This window comes from Globicephala melas, chromosome 7 (genome assembly GCF_963455315.2).
Source record: "Globicephala melas chromosome 7, mGloMel1.2, whole genome shotgun sequence".
NCBI lineage: Eukaryota > Metazoa > Chordata > Mammalia > Artiodactyla > Delphinidae > Globicephala > Globicephala melas.
Window position 1 is genome coordinate 16,445,413 of NC_083320.1, and position 23,554 is coordinate 16,468,966.

Sequence of the window (23,554 nt, forward strand, 5' to 3'; positions counted from 1 at the left end):
CATTTTTCAGGGATTGTTTTCAAGAGAGGTGGCTTTTTGTGCCATTGATAAGAGACCCATGAAAATACCAAAGCAATATGTGATCCTTAACACTCTCCTAACAAGATCATTGCATTTATTGTATCTCTCTGACTCTGAGTTAAGAGGAAACACAGTGCTGATGTTAATATCACACACTTGAGAGGCTATTTAATCTCTCCAAGCCTCAGTTTACTGATCTATAAAATGGGGTTCTCACTATCTACCTGTGAGGTGGTTTTAAGAATTAAACAAGAAGGGACTTCCTGGTGGTCCAGTGGTTAAGACTCGGTGCTCCCAGTGCAGGAGGTCTGGGTTCGATCCCTGATCAGGGAACTAGATCCTGCATGCTGCAACTAAAAAAGCCCACATGCCTCAACTAAAGATCCCACACGTGGCAATGAAGATCCTGCGTGCTGCAACTAAGACCCAGAGCAGCCAAATAAATAAATAAATATTTTTAAAAAAGAAGAAGAAGAATTAAACAAGAAGATATTTGCAAAGGTCTGGCACATGGTAGGGATATAACGAATGTTTGTTCTCTTCTGTTATCCCCGGCTGGTCACTTCCTTCCCCAAATGACCTCCACAGCAGACAGCCAGTGCATCTCACTGCCCCTCTAAAGGGATTGTCTCACTTGACTACGTGATTAAATTACCAGTGGCTGTACTGTACTCCAGAAGCTCTGGGGGTAGGACTGAGGCATCAGTATTTTCAAAAGTTGCCCCCATAATTCTACTGTACAGACAAGGTTGAGACCACTTCTCTACAGAGTTGAATTTTTAAGTTTTATTTTTTAATTTAGTAAATATTAACTACACAAGACTCTTTAAGACCTCTTTGAGATAGGGGTAATCTGGGAGGTGACCATATTTTGCTAACAGATAGACTAGTAAATTAAACAAAAGAATTAGAATCTATTCTAGCCTACGGCTCTCCTTTTAGATTTCTTCCATCCTGGTGAATACAGTGGACCTGCATTGTCCAAGACGGTAGCCACGAGGCACACGTGACTGTTTTAATGGCCACATTTCAGGGCTCAACAGCCACATGTGGCTAGCGGTGACCATACTGAACAGCACTGCTATAGAATATTTCTATGATCACAGAAAGTTCCATTGGACAGTGCGGTGGTAGATTTTTCAATAGAGAAGACAGTGGGAGTTTCTCAGAGAACCCCTTGATCAAATAACCCAGAAAATGAAGCCCTTCCCCCTCGCCCCGCCCCCAGCTTTATCGGCTTCTCCTGACAAGATGTGGGGATGGAAAGGAACATAAACATCAGGGATCCTTTCAAAGTGATTCCAGCCTCTAATCAGTTCTTCCCAGTTGGTTAAGCCAGGTGACAAACCCAATCCCCTTGTGCTGACAGCCATGATAATCAGGGACTTCTTTGTTCATTATGCTGTCTTTAACCCCAACATTCTTATGCAGCCCTGAGTTTAGTGATCGCTCACTGTGACGGCACACTAATGAAGAAATAAAACACACTCTCTGAGACTCATTCTTCTGGCCAAAGAGAGACTCTGCTCCACTGGCTTGTAAAATCAGGTTTTTGTTCACTTGGAGAACGATTAGACCCGGAATACAAGCAGCATTGGCTAATTTAGAAGGAAACACCTAAGAAGTTCTTCACACCGTCGACATTGCTGGAGAACTTCAGAGAATTTAATGGAGAATAAACTTTATCTCTAGGAGGACTTCGGATGGAGCTTCTGGTTAGGTTAGGTTAGCATAAATGGCTGTGAGTTAGATAGGCAGTTTTCAATGGAGGCATCATGTGAACGTTTTCAAGAAAATAATCTGTACCTGTTAGAATAGAGAGTAAGAACAATGCTTCTTAAACGTGAGTGTGCGTAGAATCACGCGAAAGACACCTAGGGATTGGTAGGAGATATCAGGCTTGACATTCTGCATTTTTAACAAGTCCCCAGATGCTGCTGGTCTGTGGACCACTTTTAGCCAGTAGGAATTTAGAGCCTCCCTGATGAATCGCATGTGATGGGAGACCCTCTCTTCTGTCCTTGTCACTTTCAAGCCATTTCTTCAGCTCATTGATGACTCTAGAGAGAGATTTCAAGTGTTCTGAACATTCTCCCTTAATGGAAATCGAGTACTTCATTTGTCTCCCAGATGAAGAAAATCCAACCTGGTTTGGAGTTGCATAATCAAACACAGGCACTGTGGAGTCTCTACAATGTTACTAGGTTACAGCCAAAGAGTGGAAATGTCAGTGTTCCCTTTAGGCACAGACATCAGTCAAGAAAGTCAACAGGGTTTTTGGAGACGTTGCCAGCAAGGCAGACACGCAGGCCTCCATACATACAAGGATGCCATCTAAGCTGATTAAGGGATTTTGCTTTCATGAACCATTTCTTAGAAGAAATTTCAATGTGATTTAAAAAAAATGGAGTATAGTTGATTTACAGTGTTTTAGGTGTGCAGCAAAGTGATTCAGTTATATATGTGTGTGTGTGTGTGTATTCCTTTTCAGATTCTTTTCCGTTAGAGGTTATTATGAGATATTGAATATAGTTTCCTGTGCTATACAGTAGGTCCCTGTTTATCTATTTTATGTATAGTAGTGTGTATCTGTTAATCCCAAATTCCCAATTTATCCCTCTCCCCTCCTTTGCCCTTTGGTAAACAGTTTGTTTTCTATGTCTGTGAGTCTATTTCTGTGTTGTAAATAAGTTCATTTGTATCATTTTTTTAAGATTCCACATATAAGTGATATTACATGATGTTTGTCTTTCTCTGACTTACTTCACTTAGTATGATAATCTCTAGGTCCATCCATGTTGCTACAAATAGCATTTCAGTCTTTTTTATGACTGAGTAATATTCCACTGAATATATGTACCATATCTTCTTTATCCATTCATCTATGGATGGACATTTATGTTGCTTCCATATCTTGGCTACTGTGAATAGTGCTGCTGTGAACGTGGGGAGCACATATCTTTATGACTTAGAGATTCGTCCTTTCTGGATATATGCCCAGGAGTGGGATTGCTGCATCATACAGGAACTCTATTTTTAGTTTTTTAAGGAGTCCCCATACTGTTCTCCATAGTGGCTTCACCAATTTACATTTCCCCCAACAGTGTAGGAGGGTTCTTTTTTCGCCACACCCGCTCCAGCATTTATTATTTGTAGACATTTTAGTGATGGCCATTCCGACCGGTCAGTGTGATTTTTATCAATGAAATCAATGTCCTTTAACTCTGATGATCACCAACGCTTCTCCTCCAGATCTCTTTCCCCTTCCTTTACCTCTCCTTGTAGTCGGGGAACGTAGTCTGGTGATCAGCAGTGCTGGGAGACCTTGAAGCCTTAGTCATTCAGTTGCTCGTTCAATGATTCTAGTCGGTGTTCTTTTCCCCCTTTGGAAGACAGAACCAGTATTACATTTAAGGTAACTTTCCAATCCTTCATTGTGTTTCAAAATGTACTGGAAAAAATGCCTTGTGAAAAAGCAAATTGGCTTTGTGTATCTGGAAAGAAAGAACTGATTTGTTATTTTGCCTCTTCTACTTCTGAGCACCATTACGGTGCTCTGTACTTTTCAATTGGAAATCTGTCCTTGTGCTGTTGGGTCCTCTTTGTTTAACTTGTTTGATGAAACTTATTAGAGCCTCATGATTGGGGGCACTCTGTAAATAAGAGATTATTATTTTAGATTGCCAACTTGAAGGGCCTTCACGAATCTGTCTGTAAGTAAACGGCCTTGAATAATTCAGTCAGCTATGCCAAACAAACAAAGAATGATTGATTGATACTTAGATGTGGCTAAAATATTCCAAAATTGCAGCTTTTAAGACAATTTGTACTGGAGGAGCTCAGTGCTAATGAGGGCAAATTTACCAAGATCTGTGACGAAAGGTCCTGATTTGAGGAGAGCTTTCTGCAGGTTTAGGTTATCAAGAAATTGAAACAGCCTAGCTCCAAACAGCAAAGCATCACTTACTTTGTCTTTACATTTGCCTTTTCTAATTGAATTTATCGCACCACTGTATTTCCTCTAGAAAATGTATTGTTTTAAAATTACCATTTCAGTTCTATTACTCAAAGCCCTCCCTTATAATGCTTTCTGACAGTTATCCACATAATGAACCATAATGAAATGATGAGCAATCTTCAGTGGAAACCCGATGTGGATCCCAGTGGTGCTGTGTGACTGCGTTGTTAACATTTGAATGCAAATTAAAATAACATCGTCCTTACTTGTTTCCAAGGTCAGGAGAAGAGAGAGACTTTTTTCTTTTTTTTTTTTCCCGCGGTACGCAGGCCTCTCACTGTTGTGGCCTCTCCCCGTTGCGTGAGAAAAGGCTCCGGACACGCAGGCTCAGCGGCCATTGCTCACGGGCCCAGCCGCTCCGCGGCATGTGGGATCCTCCCGGACCGGGGCACGAACCCGTGTCCCCTGCATCAGCAGGCGGACTCTCAACCACTGTGACACCAGGGAAGCCCTTTTTTCATTTTTTAAGTGCTTTAATTTTGGAAATCTCATATCCATTTTCCAACAAGCCCTTGAAGGTTCCACTGATGTTCATCTCTGCCCCAAAGACTTACATGCTTAACAGTCCAGCTAAGGGATTTTGGAAGGGATGTCTAACAGGAGACTTTGATGTTATAAACCACAGGATAAAAAGGTAGCTATCGGTTTCAAGTACACTACATTTCTTCCCCACCCAAAAGCATATTTCTTTTTGCCTTGGAACTGCAAGTAACTAATAATATAATGATGGAAGGGAGGACGTTCTGTGAAATTGATCAATGAGAGTGTAATTGGCTCTGGTGACAGACTAGTTAGTGGAAGAATGAGAATAAAGGCCAAAGATTCCTAAAGTTTTGTTCACGAAAGTGTTTCAGAAGATCCATTGGTTGATCCCTAACCACTTCACATTTTATTGTCTATGTTATCAATCCTTTTTTGAGAACATACTTTTATGAAAATTCTTGAATCTAAGGTTTGGTTATTTCATGTGATTTATAAAATTTGCAATATTAGAGTGTAGTTTCATACTGCATTCCATAGGACAAAAACTCAATTGAGACACCAACTCCCCCTTTTCCAGATCATGTGACGTAGTTTTTAAGGCAGAACATACGGTCCCACTGCCTGTTAAGCCAGCTGATAGGCCACCAAATGTGCCTGTCCTCTGGACCATGAAAACTGATCAAAACAACCAAAGCCATTTTCATGATTCAGATGCAGCCTTCCACCCATTCCATTTTTAAGCTGCATCTTTAGTTAGATCTCTAGTTCAAGGTCTGACATCAGTTAGTGAGTAAACCACATCCTTGTTTCTTCCTTTTAAGTTATCTTTCAGCCTTTTGACTGTGAATAGAAACAATTACCTCTAAAGAACCCAAGTGCATGATTCTTGTCTAAAGACAATTAAGGATATAAGGGGAAAAAAGCATCAAGTGTGCTTAATGGAAAGCACTAGACAGACCCCAGGCTGATCACTTGCCGTTTGGTAAAATTTTAAAAGTTCTAAGGTATTCAATAAAGATCAGATATCAGCTCACTGAGTTATTTTTCAAAAATGCTACTTTAACCTCAGCATTATCCTCCAACCTTATTCTAGCTTTATATAGATAAGCAGTCCAATGTGGACATTTTATCGGGATTAATAGTGCAATGTGGATTCAGCCGAAACATGCATATGTTTGAGGAACACGAATGTGTGCCCAAGTGAAAGACTTGACTCTTCTGCCAGCGTCATTTAGCCAGGGTATTACAATTTTTCCACCACCATGAATAATTAAGAATGGCTTGTTACCACCCGAGCCCCGTCATCTCTGGATAGCACTTTTGACACGACTCATGGAAGTCCTACAGTGGCTGTGCACAGCATGCTTCTGTGAAACAAGGTCAATTAGACACTTTCCTGAGATCCCCTGGGGTGAGAAGTGGATGCCCTCTCTGCTATCAGCATTTTGATTTTCCTGTCATAGCTGACTCTTGCTCTACATGCCGTCTACAGCTCGGCAGAAGATGGACTGAGGGGAGAGGCCTGTTGCATAGATAGAATTGCCCCCCACCCTCCCGTGACCTTCCACCCGGGAAAGCATCTTTAACAAAAACTCCTACTCTTGAGTGGAATGTAGGAACCAGGCAGAGAGAACAGAGCACCATCTGGGAGGTAATGCCAGCGAACTTCAGCCTGAAGGGCAGGGCAGCCAGGAGAAATGTGAGAACACTCCAGCTGGGTCCACAAAGAATCCGTAGATATGCTTCATTTTTCCTTTGAATTGTCCGTATCTCTGGGAAGGGGGTCGTTTTAGCCTTTGAATCAGGCTTTCTGATCCTATCTTCGCACATATCGGCTGTGTGAATTTGGGTGAGTTGCTTCACTTTTCATATCTTAGTTTTTGGTCATCAGATTGCTTGGGGTAACAAGTACTGTTCTGCTAGATTTTATTATGGGGCTTAAATGAGATAAAGGATGAAAAAGGACTTGGCAAGAGGTGAATTCACAGGCTAGCTAATTCTAAAGCAGAATACTTAGAAATTTCTTTAAAAAATTACTTTTCGTGGTCTTTCATATTGTAACTTCTTCATGGATAACTGAGAGTTAACTGTATAAAGCACTTCAGCCATAAACTAGTCATCTTAAAATAAAGAAACTCCAACTGCAATTAACCTAGTAAAGAAAAGACAGATGGTTCCTGGGTGTAGAATAGGAAAAATAGATATACCGAAAAAGTAGGTGGTAGCAAACTTTCAGGAAGGAGTTACCTCTACAGGAAACCAAGAATTTTTCGTGACAGTACTAAGTGATTGATGTGTTGGAATGGTTCTGTTTTTTAATCATGGGCGGTTCTGCTTTGACTCTATTCGTTGTTAAAAACATAAACTGCCGCTATAAAAGGTTACGCGCTGTGCATACATCTTGGAAGAGGTGTCCCAGCAGCAGTCTCCGTGTAAACTCACCCACAGCAGCAAAGTCTGAGAGAAGGCAATTAGTAGTGACACGTATATAACTGTCAGGGGGGATGCATGGGCTTTGTTTCAGAGTCAAAACTTACACACCCCAACTGTTTATTCTGCCTTATAACCTGTCTTTCAGCTGGAGAGAGATTAACAAAGGCTTATCTGAAGGGTTAGAGGGTTTTACAGCTAAGGCACTGAAGTATTATTGACAGTCCAAAAGTTGTACATGATTAATGAAGCCTTACGAAATGGAACTCAAGACCCGAGGTGCCTCTTCCTCGGAAGCTCTGTCTTGTCCTGGTTGCCTCGGCATTTTAGTAGCATGACAGTAGCGCTTCAAGAAATTGATCATTTAAGAATTATGTTTCTGCCCATGCTCTGGGGGAATGTTTCTTCCATATCCAGAATTAATTTCATGGCACAGGCATTGAATTTTAAAATGGTGATTAAAAATCAGCTAAGTATTAAAAGTGTGTGATAGCTTTGGAAGCTGCTTTATACTTGAGCCTGGCTACTTTGGTTTCCTAGCAGCTATCTCCTAGCCCTGGTTGCAGACTTTTTTTTTTTAAAGCTTTTAGCATGTAATTGCCGTTTTTTCCTCCCCCGTCACCTTTGCCTTTTGCGATGTGATATACCGAAGTGCTGTGGCTGTGATGCTTCTGAGGGGTGAGCTGGACTGGGCTTAAAGGATCATCCTTCCTTCACTTGTTCAGCAGATACTTAGGAAACATCTACTGCACCTTTGGCCTTTTTCTAAGGGCTGGAAGATGCTCATAAACCGGAAAAGAGAAAAGATTCCTGTTCTCATAGAGCTTCTGTTTTCATGGGAATAATAAACAAGATAATGTAAAATTCTCACAAGAAAGAAAAAACAAAGATCATGAGACAGGGTTAAAATAGAGGAAAGGGAAGATTTCACTTAGCCGAGAGTGGTCAGGTGAGATTTGAGCTGAGACACGCCCCCCAGGGGGCGGGGGAGGCGGGGAGGGGGCTGCTCTTGAAGAAGCCAGGGGACAATTCCAGGCACAACTATCAAGTCTGAAGAATTTGAGTTGCAGGTTTCAAGTTTTACTGACAATGTGAGTTTTAAACTTGACTTATTTTGACCCTTTGGTCCTGGAGTCTGCTAGCACTTCAGTTGTTTTAAGTAACAGAAATTTCAGGTTCATGCGGCACATTTCACTTTGTGTCCATGTAGATTTAAACCCTTTGGCAGAACCTACTTTTAAATGCGTTTCTCAAAGCGGGTTTCCATCATTTGCTGAAATTTCAGTTACTTGCTCTAAGAATAAAGAAGTGAATTTTACCTGACTTGTGACTTTGGCATGGGGTACATAAGGTGCAATTATCCTGACCTAGGCTTTCCATGGGGTGGTTTATAACAAACACCCAAGTTCACAATGGAGGTGTTTTTGACTTTGGATTGACCGTTGGCTGATCCTTTTTGAACCATTTTATTAAGCCTCCTACAGATCTCATGTGTATTTGTAAAACATCAGGTTGTCCTAAATGGGCTACTTTAAATCCTGGCATAAGCCATCAAGTATGTTTTCTAAATTACTCAGGAATTACACTTTCGTCTAATACATGGGAGGGAAGAATTATGATTTGTGGAATTACTGGAATTTTCTTTGATGCTTGGAATATTGCCCTTGTTAAATGTCACATTCATTTAATTTCTCTAGATAGTGTGTGGTTCATTTCTGAAAGCTTGTCTTTTCCCAGAGGAAAGCACATGATAGGTTAAGGAAGATCAAGATTTCTTTTATGATGTAACAGGATATGACGCGATAGTCCTTTGCTTCTGCTGTAACTTGGCTACAGTTTCTTGGGGACTTCATACTGTCAAACTCCTGTCAACTGAATGCAAGTTGACATCCCACTAGAAAATAATAATTACCCGTTGTAGCACCTTCCACCAGTACCTGCTGTGCGATACAGAAAGTCTTTCACACCCGTGAAGCAAATGGATGTTCATTAAATTTATCCACGGTGGCAAGAAATACAGAGGCCATTTCTGTCAGAGCAATGAGAAACCCAAAACATAGGCCATAATATTTTCTGTATTTTATTCCTTGCTTAATCAAAGAAAGTAGGTGTAACTCGGACTTCAGAAGCCAGAGTTGTTACCTGACCTGTATAAGTGTGTAAATCAGGGGTGTGATCTCCTTAGATTAGTTCAGAGTATGCTTGAAGTCCCTAGAATTATGTGCAAAATTACGAGTCATCATCTTTATGGGAAGAGAGTGCTTCGCTCCTATCAAAGTCCCTGTAGCAGAGCTTGGGAGACTATGGTCTGAGGGTCAAATTCAGCTGCCCTTGTTTTTGCAAATGAAATTTTCTTGGGACACAGTCATATGCATTTGTTTAGGTATTGTCTTTGATTGCTTTCAAGGTACCATGCAGAGTTGAACAGTTGCTAGAGAGACCATATAGCCCATAAAGGCTAAAATATTGACTATCTGACCCTTTACAGAGGTTTGTTGAATGTTGTTCTAAAGGGTTAGTAAGTTAAGGGTTATTGCCTTTGACTTCTGGTTCAAGTAGTTAAGCTATTACCCATGCCACTAAATTATGTTAAAAATGTGAAAGGCATTCTAAACATGAGAACTTTAAAATAGTTTAGCACGCTAGCCCCATTCTTTGATGCAGGAAGAGACAACCTTAGGCTTATATGTGAATATCAAGCAGGTTTTACAAATAAAACCAAAAATGTAAAGGAAGGATATTTATTATCCCCTTAAATATACTTCAGTATTTGATTGATTTGTATTTTAAAATGTCTTAATTTTGCTCATAAAAGTAAAATTAAAACCATACTTCTATAAAGGCTAATAAGGAAAAGGCCCATGAAACCGTTAAAATTAACTGTCTTCAGAGATAAAGTTTTCCAGAGCTTCATGCCTGAAGAAATCATTCCCTGAAGTCAAGATGGAGGAAGAAAAGTCATAATAACCAATCCCAAATTAACAAAACTTCAATTGATAGAGCCCACATTCTGAATTTCCAGCCATACTGGCTGGTTGTGGAGCTAGAAAAACAAGAGAGGAAAGAGTACTTGCCCTTCCGTCCTCCTGATGCTCACATGGTCCATATTTAACTTCCTTTAGTCTCTTCCTTCCCCCTTTGATTTCCTGCCCCTTCCTTCAACTATCCAGGAGAGTATCAAAATGAATCCGAATATTTCTTTTTCCTCCCTCCTCTAGAGCAGGTGACAAATACTGGACACAATAAATATTTGTTGAGTAATTAAATGATTCCATAGTCCCTCCTAACAGAAGAAACCACCTCTATATGATACATAGCCCTCCCTACTTGTTCCAAAGTATTTTTAAAATGTAGAAAAGAAGAACTTGAATTAAACTAGCTACTCTGAGATACTCGTTTACAGGGCTTAATGGTAATGAATCAGTATGTGAAAAGCTGGCTAGTACAGCCTTATCTCAGAGAAGCTTGTATTAATTAACAGGCTTAAAATAACATTGTAGGTAGATGGGCAGAAGATGCATTAGAGGACCTTGTTAGTTTTCCATCCAGTCATTCGTGACTCCTCAAAAGTTTATTGAGCTTGCTCTGAACTAGGAATCATAGGAGATACTGGGAAATGAGGAAGACATCAATTCTTCTCTTGAGGAGCACACAGATTGTGATAAAAACAGATATGTACTGGGTGTCTGATTAGCAAGACCCCTTTACATGTTCCAAACAGAGTAGGAAATAGAAATAATGCCCTGAAATATGGAATAATCTCATAAGCAGGATTACTGCCAGTCCTACATTGAGGCTAGTAGTGGGCAGTTTGGGAAGACATAAAACCTTATAATTCACAATGACCTGCAGCTACCTGATGTTGGTGTATGCTTGGTACATACTATGTCAATATGGAGACTAGAAAATTAACTGGTACGATTATCCCTATTAGTTATAAATCTCATATTTGAAATTGGAGACATTTAGAGGTAGGCATATTTCTGATGAGAAAGGCAAGCATTTGTCAGAAATTTAATTGTTCCTAAGTATCTAGATATGATGCTATTACCGAACCAAGCTTGGGCCTGCTCACCTGACCTGCGGCAAAACCAATCTACTGACACAAGGTTGTGGTGAAGGAAAGTACAGCATTTATTGCCAGGCCCCAAGTGAGGAGAATGGACAGCTAATGCTCAAAAGACTGGAACTCTCTGATGACTTTCAGGGAAGGGTTTCTAAAGACAGTGTGAGGGAGAGAGTCTCAAGGTATGTGATCAGCTCATGCTCAATTCTCTGATTGGTTGATGGTGAGGTAACAGGGTGATGTTTTGGGAATCTCAGTCATGGACCTTCTGGTTCCAACTGGCCTGGGGTCTAGTGCTTGTGTCAGCATGCAGTTAGCTTCTTTTACCTGATGGGGGTTTTAGTATCTACAGAACAAGTCAAGGTTATGGTTCAGGATATTAACTGTAGCCCTTGAGGAGGAATTAAAGGTCCTTGACTTTGTTTTATGGCTAAACTATTATTATTTTGTCTCGCTTGACTGTTTTCCTTTGTTTCTGCATATTCTCACTTCCCTGATTAAATTTGCTCTTTGGAACTCGGGGAAGGCCTAGGAGGCTAAAGCTTTTCCACACACAAGAGAGAGGGGCCATGGGGATCTGTCCCCAGGAAGGCCCTACAGAGTCCGGCTGGGTTTCAATACTTTAAAAAAAGAGTTAAGTTTTTTTCCTTCTGGATGCCTTGTGTTTATTGAGAAAACTCAGTGTTACTCATGTTGCCTGTATTATTCTCTTTAGTCCTCTCTACAGGTAATTATTTTAAGATGCTGCCGTTAAGTATGACCGTTGGGCCCAGATTGACTTGGCTGTATTAAAGGCCATGCTGTTTTTTTCATTTTCTTGAGAAGAGGATACTTTCTTTTCTGAGGAAGAGATGGCCCTTCCCTAGACATGGAAACACACCTGATGTGTTTACCATCTTTTAATTGGCAAAGTTTTTTTGAAAAGGAAAAACTCAATACAACCACCATTGTGATTTTAATTTATAAAGCAAGTGTGCTTTCCCAGGTTTATGCAGAGGCCAAAATAATCCTCTACTAGGTGCACACTCCTATTATTCCTTCCCCCTACCTCAATTCTCTGGCTATAGTCCAATGTGTAAGCTGCTGCTGTGCCCCCATGTAACCATCACTCCTTATGGCAACAAAACATAACACATACGCAGTACAAGTCACCAAACCATTCCTGGAGGCAGCATTGAACTTGAACTTGCTTAGTTCTCTGTCTTCCGTTGAGCATTTGCCCCAGGGTAGATTCTTTAAGAATCACTGACCCAAGGAAGAAGGCTATTCCGCACTGCGTCTTGTTTTAATGCCAGCCCTCCATTTTGAAACCCTACAGCATCTTTGTATTTTTTTTTCACGTAGCAGCGTTATATCTCTCAGTCCTGTGACCATTTAGTTTTCTGCTCCATTTCTTCTCTGTTTAGACACTGCCATGCCCCGTCCTACATACTAATTACTGACTTTTTGCTTCTGTGCTTGATTCATTGTGTCACATTTTCCCATGTGAAAGTGGACTAGGAACCTTGGCAAGGAGGTTAATGCATTTGAGAGTCACTCTTATTTAACCCTGAAAGTCACAGCAAAATAAGAACCAGTGGCTTGACTCATTTTATGAACCAAGCTGTGGTCAACTTCAGCGACAGACTAGCAATCAATTTCACTATGATGGAAAGAAACACGTACAGAATTTGAACAGGATTGAAGATACACCTTCCCTTTTCCTATCTTTACCTCTCAAACTTTGGCTGAAGCTACGGATTTTGTTGTTATTTTACCTTTAATGTGGAAATAACCCCAGAGTGTGGGAGTTAGTACTTTGGGATTTTAGTTGGACTTTGTCACTAATTAGGTTGCGTGAACTTTCAGTATTGTCAACTCTGCTTTCTGGCTCTCAATTTCCTCATCTATAAAATAAGACTATTTAGCCAAATGATCTTTAACATCTTATCTGGCTCTAGGAGTCTGTGATTTCAAATAGCTCTAATCATTTATTCAAAAAAACATTTACTTGATCCTGTTGTTTTCCATTACTCTACTAAGGACCATAGATATAAATTTGGAATCTAAACAAGAAGGAAATTTGTGCTTCCTTTCTGAGGACCTCTGTGGGGGCAATCTTACCTTTAACACAAATTTTACAGCACTGTCTTTCCTTTAAGGTTCTCAGGATGGGGACCAGGTCTTAACATTAAGAGAGAGAGGTTGTCGATAATTAGTCTCCCAGGGAGATTGGGAGGTCCTGCTTACCTTGTTAAAATAGAGGCTTCGGGCTTCCCTGGTGGCGCAGTGGTTGAGAGTCCACCTGCCGATGCAGGGGACACGGGTTCGTGCCCCGGTCCAGGAAGATCCCAGATGCCGCGGAGCGGCTGGGCCCGTGAGCCATGACCCCGGAGCCTGCGCGTCCGGAGCCTGTGCTCCGGGAGAGGCCACATCGCTGTTGTGGGAGAGGGCACAACAGTGAGAGGCCTGCGTACCGCAAAAATAAATAAATAAATAAAGGCTTCAATTAAGTTGTATAAAGAGAAAAGGAGAGTGAATTACCTTTATTCAATATTATTACCAAAATCCTTTAGCCATTCATCACTGTGAACTAAGTAATAAATACTGAACATGACTCCTTATTCATAAAAGTTACCTCTTCCAATTCTCTGGCAATGGCTAGTCTGGAACAGTATATTCCGTTATGGTTGACTAGGTAAAGCTTCTCCTGACCTCATGCGGGCTTCTGGTTAACCTCCTTTTTCTGGGGAACATGGACACATTTCCCTGAAAGCAGTCATTACAAATATATTAGAAGTAGAATAGAAACAATCAGCAAGAAGCCTCAGATTGTCACTGAAACTTGCTTTGGCTCTTTTCTTGGAACACCAAATTGGGAAAGAGGAAAGAAAAGAGAGAACCTTCCAATTGTTGCAGTGAGTCAATACTTTTTCCTAGAGTGCAGCAGGTATCTTTTAGACCTTTGGAATCAGCTCAGACTAGGAAAATTCCCCCTTTTCTGTTTCACCCTGATTCTTCTCCCTGAAGACAGTTTGTGTCACAACATCTTGGCATAGAGACTAATCTACAGCAAGAATCGAGATGGTTCATCGTGAGTCTGTGGTCTTATTTATTGTTACTATTTTTAAACCAACCATTTATGTTGTTTGCAATCAGTTCTGTTTCAAAACAGCCACTGCCACCAGACATATTTTGGAAACCTTTGATGTCAGTGGAAACGTGTATCATAAGAAGAGCCTGGTGCAGCCCTGGTCGGTTGAAGGACAGGACATGGGGTCTTAGGAGTCTTTGCACAATCCCTGCCCTGGAGTTGAGATTTCTCAACAACTGTACCTTCGACATCTCTGCAACCAGGTTAAACCAGTTCCTACTTAATTACCCATAAACAGCTTAACTTTCAACTGCCATGTCACACTGAAGAGGCACATCTATACAGTGCAGTTATTTTTATTCCATATTGGTGACGCACTGTACTTAGGAATCATCATTTATCTTCAGGAGTGGTATATAACTATTAATTTACCAGAGTCCCACAACAGCCCTGGGAATTAGAAACACATTCGTATACCCATCTTTCAGATGATTAGATTAAGACTAGATAAGTTATGAGAAAAAAAGCCTGGCCACTTCAGATGGAAAGTCAGGCTCGGAGCCCATTTGATATAGAGCTGTTTCAAGTCTCACAGTGGCAGTCAATGCTACATTTGTTTGTTCAGGAAGGAGAATGACACTCACACATACAGCCTTCAATCATATTGCTCTTTTTTTTTTTTTTTAATTTTTTTGGCTGCATGGCTTGTGGGATCTTAATTCCCCGACCAGGGACCAAACATGTGTCCGCTGCAGGGGAAGCATGGACTCCTAAACCCTGGACCACCAGGGAATTCCCTATCATGTTGCTCTTTTAAAAGATTTTTGCTGGCTTGATTTGCTTTTGGCTTTCTTTGCCAAACAGGACCGTCTTGCTTCTTGTAGCTGCAGAGAAGAATATAAGCTCCAAGAGATTCCAGAGGCTAGTTTCAGTTCTTGATGTGATAGTATGTTTTGTTTTGTTTCTTTCTTTTTCCAGGTCCACCATCTGCTCCTCTAAACTTGATTTCAAATGTCAACGAGACTTCAGTGAACTTGGAATGGAGCAGTCCTCAGAACACGGGTGGCCGCCAGGATATTTCCTACAACGTCGTGTGCAAGAAATGTGGACCAGGTGACTCCAGCAAGTGCCGACCCTGCGGAAGTGGGGTCCACTACACCCCGCAGCAGAACGGACTGAAGTCCACCAAGGTCTCCATCACTGACCTCCTGGCTCATACCAACTACACGTTTGAAATCTGGGCAGTGAATGGCGTATCCAAGTATAACCCTAGCCCAGACCAATCTGTGTCCGTCACCGTGACCACCAACCAAGCAGGTAGGGATTGGCTCCACTTTACCGTCTATCTAAACATTTCTGGAGAAAGAGCTTGTGTTGATATCCATGAAGGATGCTAAAGTTCTCCAGTTGAAGAAGAACCACAGGGACCTAATCGTAAACCTGTGAGCTGCAGTATAATACAAAAGATACTTAGAAGGATGTTTATTCATTCAGCAGATATTTTTTTGGATACCAACTGTGTAACATGCATTGTACTAGGTGGTGGAGATTAAATGAAGGCTAAGACAGTGTCTGGTTGAAAACAGATGACATTGGGTTGGGTCATTCCATGCTAGACTTCTCTTGTAAGGGATGCGTCTTGGCCGTTTTAATCACAAGGTCATGGTCACATATCAGCACATTTACATATTATTTAGGAATATAAAGTTGATTTTTACCAACACAGAGTGCTATATTGGCATTTGCTGTGTTTTCCAACAACAGCATTAGTGGATGTAGTTTTGATCTTGTTTTTTTTATTTTAAAAATTAAAAAATAACTGACACGGGTCTTTACTGGAATCACCAGGTGGTGAGCCTGTGAATGATGAATGGTTTAATGGGTAGCTTGCTCTGTGTGGTTGACAAAATGTTCCTTCAAACACATGCTACTTTTGTAGCCACTTTCATAGTTAAATTCACACTTGACAGGTGGAGGAGGAGAGTTAATTCGCCTTGTTTCCTGCATCACTTTCCTCTTCTAATTCAGATGACTGGAAGGCATTTTCTGTTCATGGAGAGTTTCTGCTGCGGTAATTGCAGAACTGTTATCCAATCTTGAATATCAGGTATTCCAAAGTGTGAATTAGAATCTAGATTTCTAGGCTCTGCCCCTGACCCACTTACTCCCATTCTTCCCCCAAAGAAGTTTCCACACTTTCTCATGGTAATTTTCCATTCTGGATCTCTACCACTGTTTCACATTGCCACCTCCGTGTTATTTATTTCTGGGGATTTAAAGGGGAGGAGGAGAAAAGGACTGTGGTTTATCCTTTTGTGAAGCTCTTAAGAACAATCCACTTCATCAGAAAAGGATCATAAATTGCCAACAGTCCTATCGCCTCTTAGTGCACTGCTCCCTTAGATGAGAGTTTCAGTAAGTGCACTCAATAGTTAAGTAAAATATGTCTGTACTGATTGATCCCATAGTGAGAAGTATTCCAGTATCCCAATCCGAAGTCATTCTTTTTCCACTTTTCCCTGAACTCTCTAGAATAAATAAAAAGTTAAGACTGAGGGAAGATTTTGCATTGGTGCTAGACTGACAGATCTTCCCAGAAGGTAGTTTAAGTCACACAGATGTGACCAGTCTTTAAAAATATGTGGTGTGAACAGATCCTCTTGTTATGTTTTTGCCTTTTATTTCTGCACTTCTAGGATGTGAACACTGTTGTGGTCATCGCTTTTATTTCTCTACAAAGGCTAGTATGATTTAGGAGGTTTTGGGGGTTTTTTAAAATTATTTTTTTAATCAATTTATTTAATTAATTAATTAATCTATTTTTGGCTGCTTTGGGTCTTCGTTGCTGCGCGTGGGCTTCTCACTGCGGTTGCTTCCCTTGTTGTGGAGCATGGACTCTAGGCTTCAGTAGTTGTGGCACACGGGCTCAGCAGTTGTGGCTCATGGCTGTAGAGCGCAGGCTCAGTAGTTGTGGCGCACGGGCTCAGTTGCTCCGCGGCATGTGGGATCTTCCCGGACCAGGGCTCGAACCTGTGTCCCCTGTATTGGCAGGCAGATTCCTAATCACTGCGCCACCAGGGAAGCTCAATTTAGGAGGTTTTGATAGCATCACAAGGACTCTGTGAATGCCAGCTTTTTATTAGTTGTCTTTTGGAAGAAGGCAGGAAATATTGCACATAGGTCCTGGGAAACCTAGGATGTTGAGTGTCTCTGAGTTACAGGGAGCCAAGAAGGTGCAGAGTGGTCTTTGCACCCCTAGAGAATCTGGTTTATGATTCAATCAATATTCTTATGTTCAGCTCCCCTGTATTCTTCCGGCTATCCTCCAGTACATCACTACTTTGTGTTCTTAATGGAATTAAAACTAGGAATGGACCTTTGAAGCCTCAGCTGTACAAGGTGAAGTCATTCTCTTTGGCAGAGGGTAGCCTCTGGGAGATGTGCTGAGGACAGGCTTGGCTCCCACAGATTTTGTGGGGAGACTTCTCTGACTCTGTATATTTAAAGATTGAAGCCCCAAGGGACTACGTCAACCCCTACCAAGCCAGAAGGCACAAAGAACACAAGGAAGACAGGCCAGAAATCCTCCAGAAGAAGAAACTGTGCAAAAACATTATGCCTGGGAAGGAAACAAAGTCAAAGTTTTATTTAAAAAGTAGGTGTAATTGTTCTAGATCTAGAGAAATGGTGGACAGGGAATTCCTCTGACACAATGAGGTTTTCTCTGACACGGCGAGCAGTCCTGCCAGGAGGTTTTCTGAATAGGACAAAATTCCAGCTCCTTATTTTAATTTTCGTAAAGGGTAATGCTGGGAAGCTGTTCAAAATTAAAAATAAATCTTTCAATAAGGAGACCTCCTATGTGGCCAGCCAGAAGGCCCCTGCTTAGCAGAGAGTCGTGTGTGTGCACAGTGCCGTCTCATTATCCCACAGCGATTTGGAGTTCACTAATTCAAAATCATCGGGATGGTTTATCTTTGACTAACAAACCTTTTCTTCATAGTAGTGCAGATTAATAATGGAGGCCAAAATTCTGGATGGATGTAGCAACCATAAACTCTATCAAAGTTCCCCTACACATATTTACGTACACACAATTATATTCTAATTGCTGCTGTTCTGATCATTTCATTAAATTAAATTCCTTAGGGACCTCTAGAGGCAATGATGTCTCACTCTATAAGGAATACATAGAATAAATGAATGTTAGCTTTAAGCACCTGGAGGCCACCAAGTTTCATGGCTCTGCATTTTTGCTCTGTTTTCACAGGGTCCTTTCTCTCACCGGTGGTAACGTATTTAAAAACAAACACAAAACCTAGAATTCCTGGTTTTATCATCACCACCTCTGAGACCGTCACAGCTGAACAGCACCGTGAAGGTGAAACTCACCTAAGCTCGTATCAGAGCCAGCACTTGAACTTGGGGAGAATCCTGCCCCCGAAAGGAGAAAGTTGCTTTCTTTTAAAAGTATGAGATACTTAATAGCATTCCTGTAGTCACCTTGGCATCTCCCCATTTGTGAGACCAGACTCTGAGTATCTGAGCCTGGAGATGGGGTCTAACTGGGCTTTGATCATGCAGTTGTGGGATGTGGTGTGAATGGGCCAGTGTTCTCACGTGGTTATTTAAACCATTCTAACCCCAATCTTACAGTTGGTGTCTTAAGGAGCTAATAACACCCTTCTCCTCCCCTCCTGAGTTCAAACCCAACTGACACAGAAGACAAGACAAAGCGAACTCAGAGTGCCAGCTTTACTGCCGAACAGCTGATGAAAGGATGTCAGCTTTGTATCTATAGCCAAAAGGGCTGGATACGGTGACACGGCCCCAGTGTCGCCCAGGGACAGTGTAACCCAGCTGGCTGACTGCAGGCTCCTTCCCAGGACAGAGCCTGCTCTACTCAGGTCACCCGAATGTCTACGACTTCTCCCAGATCCTCTTCCTAAGCCTCCACCCGCAGCCCAGGCCAAGAGCATGAAGTAGAGGCGAGGAGAAGGCAAGGATGGGGAGGCTTCAGCAGAAGTAGCCCCAGAGGAAAACATCGGACAAGGAAAAGGGATGTTCTCCCTACACTTACTTTCCTCCATTGCAGTCCAAACGGAACAAAATGAGAATCCCTTGAAAACTCTTTCTCCTTCCTCCATCTTCCATCTTTTGTTTTGGAAGAGATGGTGTTTGTTCCATCTTTTGTTTAGGAAGAGATGGTTTTGATGCTTATGAAAAATGAATAAGCAGACCGCTGGGTGATTTGTTTTCTAGATGACTTTCCTTCAGTTTGCTTTTACTTAAGTGGACCATCTCAAGGAAATGAATGCAGGATGTGTGTCTAGGAGAGAGAAATGCTGTATAAATGAAACAACGTTTTCCTGACCAAGCAACAAAACTGTGACTTTTTGCTAAAACTGCTGTGATGGCAGCCGGCAGTAGACCTTAATATCACCGAACCAGTTTTCACTCTGCACCCCCTAAACCTCCCCCAACACCTGTCTCCCAGCTCTGGGGCTGGACCGAACTCTAGGTTCTTTTGTTTGTTTTAAATCGTGATGAACCCATATGGCTGATATTCTCTACTTACCCCAAGGTACACCCAGGACAACTATAACATTTTGACTTTTACTTTGCATATGGTGCTGTTCTAGATGCTTTACAATGAAATACGTCTGATCATCTCTCTTTAGCACGGATGTCATGTCCTAGTGACAAAACATCTTTAACACGCTGGGTATGGACAAGTTCAGATATTCAGTGGGTTACATAATTATTTGAACCTAGCTAATCTCTAAGATCTTTTCCAATTTTAAAATTCTGTGATTCCAGGAATATACCCATGAGCAATGAAGTATGGGCTTGAAGGAGGGTTTCATTTCCATATGTTGTTCAGAAACTGGCTCTTAAGGCAATTCCGAGAGTGGGAAAACCTTCCAAAAATGCTTCAGCAGAATTACCAGAATGCATCTAAATCCTCCCTCTCCTCCATCCTTTCAAGCTGTTCTTCTAGGCTAGGTGTTCCACACCCCTCCCCAAACATTAGGCCACGTTGGGTGACATTTTTTGGTTGTCAAAACTAGGAGGATGGGGAGTGCTATTGCATCTACTGGGTCAAGTCTAGGGATGCTGCTAAACATCGTAGAACGCACAGGACGGCCCCACGACAAAGTATCTGGTCTGAAAAGTCCATAGTGCCAAGATGGAGAAACTCTGCTCTAGTGCCATGCTGGAAAACCAGATTTTATGACTTCATAGCAATGCCCACCTTCTCAGAGTTCCATCCCCCAACCTGTCATTGTTTGGTTCCATCGCTCCATGCTGGGAACACAGGGCTTACAGCACTATTCTCAGAGGATAGACAGTTATAAAAGGCCCTCTGGGGCCTCTTGTGAAGAATCCTAGTTGCTTTGTCATCAGATGAATTGGTGCTGCTTGTCAGACTGGCCTTGTTCCCTAGGATGGACCATTAAGAAAACTGCAAGAAAAAAAGAAAAGGAAAGAAAACTGCAAGAAAATACCACATTGACGATAAAGTGGCAGGAACCTCATTGTAATGCCACTGCACAGCACAGATATTCAATACCCGTCTGTTGATTAACACATTTATTTACAGTAAAAACAGTCAGTGAATGTTCTTTGTCAAGTAGTGATAAAGTTAATAAAACCAAAATAATGAGAAGAGAAAAGAAAATAACTAAGTACAAGAGGCATTCTGTCTTTTATTACTCAACTGGTAAGTTCCCATTCTCTTTCTTGGCTGTCTTTTAATTAGACATATTATGTTATTTGAGTGGGATAATGGGGAACGGTGGGAATTCTCATCCCCACTGGGTATAATTGCTACTTGTCTTCTAGATGGTAAGAGGACAGCTTCAAGGAGATGTTGGAAGAAAGGGAAACATCTTAGAGCAATTGTGTTAAGCAGTGCGCTCCAGGCATGGTAGAGTGGGGCAGGTTCGGTGGAGTCTGAAGCGTAGACAACTTTTGTGTGATTTCAGGAAAAGACCTACAAATCTACACATATCAGATGAAGAATCAAGCTTTGGAAAGGGCCCAGGCAAGCTTCCTTAGCTTCAATATATAAGATCCTGCCTCTTAGTTTTATGAGACCATTGTGTAATTATGCCTAACAGTGCAAAGAAACAGGAAGAAAGTAGAGATTGCAAGAAGTCCAGGTTGGCTTAATAGGAAAGGTGATGTAGTGCAAGGGTCAGGCCGGAGTGGTTCTGGCCCGTAGCTGGTGGGGAGGGACAGCGCTGGATGGACCTCAGGTGTGGTTTGAGATCCAATTAACACGCAGAAAGCACAAGCAGAATGGTAACAGGTTGCTAAACCCAAATGAGATGTGAAGGATCTGGATTTCCTATAAGCTTAAACAGGAAGGAGCAGATCGAGGAACTATCTGTTGATATTTTTTGAGGGACAAATATCTGGCTTCTGTTAGTGCTTTAGAGCAGGGGTTGGCAAACCAGAGCCCAGATCCTGATCCCCCGCTTTGAAACCCCCAAGAATGTTTTTTTCTATTTCTAAAGGGCTGAAAATAATCAAAAAATAATATTTTGTGAGATTTGGAAATTAAATGTCAGTGTCTGTAAAGAAGTTTTATTGAAACAAAGGCCCACTTATCTGTGTGTATGTGTTGCCTAAGACTGCTTTCCCAGAACCACAGCAGAGTGGAGTTCCTTTGGCAGAGTTGCCTGCACAGCAGACATATTCACCATCTAGATCTCTCCAGAAAAAGTTTGCCATTCCCTGCTCTGGAGTACTAAATCAAAAGAGGGTGACACTGCAGCAGGCAACTCTGCATCTGTAAAGCAAAAGCAGGCATAGACAATATGTAAACGGGCGTGGCTGTGTCCCAATAAAACGTTACTTACAAAATCGGGCCCTGGGCCAGAGCCAGTCCTTGAGCTGGGAGGTAACTGGCTTTAGGGTCCATGTTCTTAACCATTACCCACATCACATCAGCCTATTTAATCCTCACAAGTTTATAGTGAAGATCAAATGTGAAATCACATGCCCAGCTTCTAGCAGGTATCCAATTAACATTGCCTTAAAAAAAGTTTAAACTCAGTATTTGGAAATCTTACTTCAAATTGTTACCCCTCTAGTTGGAAGGTACCAAAGAGAAGAGGTTGAAATGCTGGTGTCATTTGTCAGAAACTACTCCGGCAAAGGATGGCATGGATTGACATTTAGGTTCATCTCACATTGGAAACAATTTTGGTATTTAGCAAGACAGCTTCTTTCTAGAGGTTTTGACTCTATGAACAAGATTTCACAAAAATAATTAGGATTTCAAACAGGCCTTGACTTTCTTGTACCACAGATCTTTTCCCAATGACATCAGGTTTTTTTTTTTTTAACGTCTTTATTGGAGTATAATTGCTTTACAATGACGTGTTAGTTTCTGCTGTATAACACTCAGGTTTAAATATAGAATGTGGCACATGCTGGAGGGACTGTTCTGAGGGGGCAGTGTTCCGGTTCTCTTGAAAACATGCATGCTTAGCACTGCTGTATGGTTCCTAGATACTGGCAGCATTTTTTAAAATAATCATCTGTGCTGCTTTTTAAGGTTGCTTCCTCACTGAGATGATGTCTCGTTTGCCTTTGATCTCAAAAAAGTGATGCTTTTTTTTTCTTACTCCTAAGAAATGTAAAGGAAAAACACATGATGAAACTAGTGAAGTCTTTAAGTCAGAAATCTTTCTAAAGACACATTTTAAAATTCTTCAAACAAATTGTAAGCAATTCCATTGAGAAATTTTGCTGAAAAGTTGTTTGTACATCCTCAACGGTTGGTATGCAATCGTTAGGACCTCTAAGGTGGAAGCTGGTTGGAGAGTCCTTTCTGTGCCGGGGTCATTATAGGCCTAAACAAGCACACAGTGGGCTTCAGAGAAGCCAGGCTGTGGTTTTCTCATTAACAGCTCTGATCCAGCCATGGGCTCCTGGTTTAATTTCGTAATGCCTAGGAAATATACATTTTAAAAATATGCAGTACAATTTTTTTTTTTAAAGAGAACCGTCTCTTGATTCTAACTTTATACATAAAATAATTTCATGCCTGTGGAATCTTGTTGCCACCCCGATAATTATGACGCATGCTCACTAATTATGATCACGATGAAGAATAAAATAAACCGGTAGATAGACAACGGTACAGCTTCTTGTGCGTGGCACCAGGGTCCAAGAATTTGTATTCAGAGTGGGTGCCACAAGTCCTGGTGGGGAAAAAAAATAAAAAGCCTTCCAAAAGAACCTACTAAGTTATCCAGCTTCAAGGTTGACTGAACAGCACGGACAAATAGTATGTCTGTAGAGCCTAGTGGTAATTACTGCATATACGTAGAAAGTGGGTTGCATTTTTAAAGAGGTGAATATTTCACTCTAAGAAAATGAAAGTTTTATTTACACACGCAGAACTGAGAGCGCTATTCTTCCTGATTCTTTTTCCTTCACTCCTACA

General features: G+C 41.4%; 1 protein-coding gene across 2 annotated transcripts in view; it reads left to right on the forward strand.

The window, feature by feature from the left end:
• The window catches only part of EPHA4 (EPH receptor A4), a 143,724-nt gene that overhangs the window by 65,323 nt on the left and 54,847 nt on the right, over nucleotides 1-23,554 (forward strand). For both annotated transcript variants that reach the window (XM_060301787.1, XM_060301786.1), the window contains exon 5: nucleotides 15,070-15,408. In XM_060301787.1, the coding sequence (XP_060157770.1) occupies nucleotides 15,070-15,408 (339 nt within the window). The remainder of the gene's footprint in view (nucleotides 1-15,069; nucleotides 15,409-23,554) is intronic.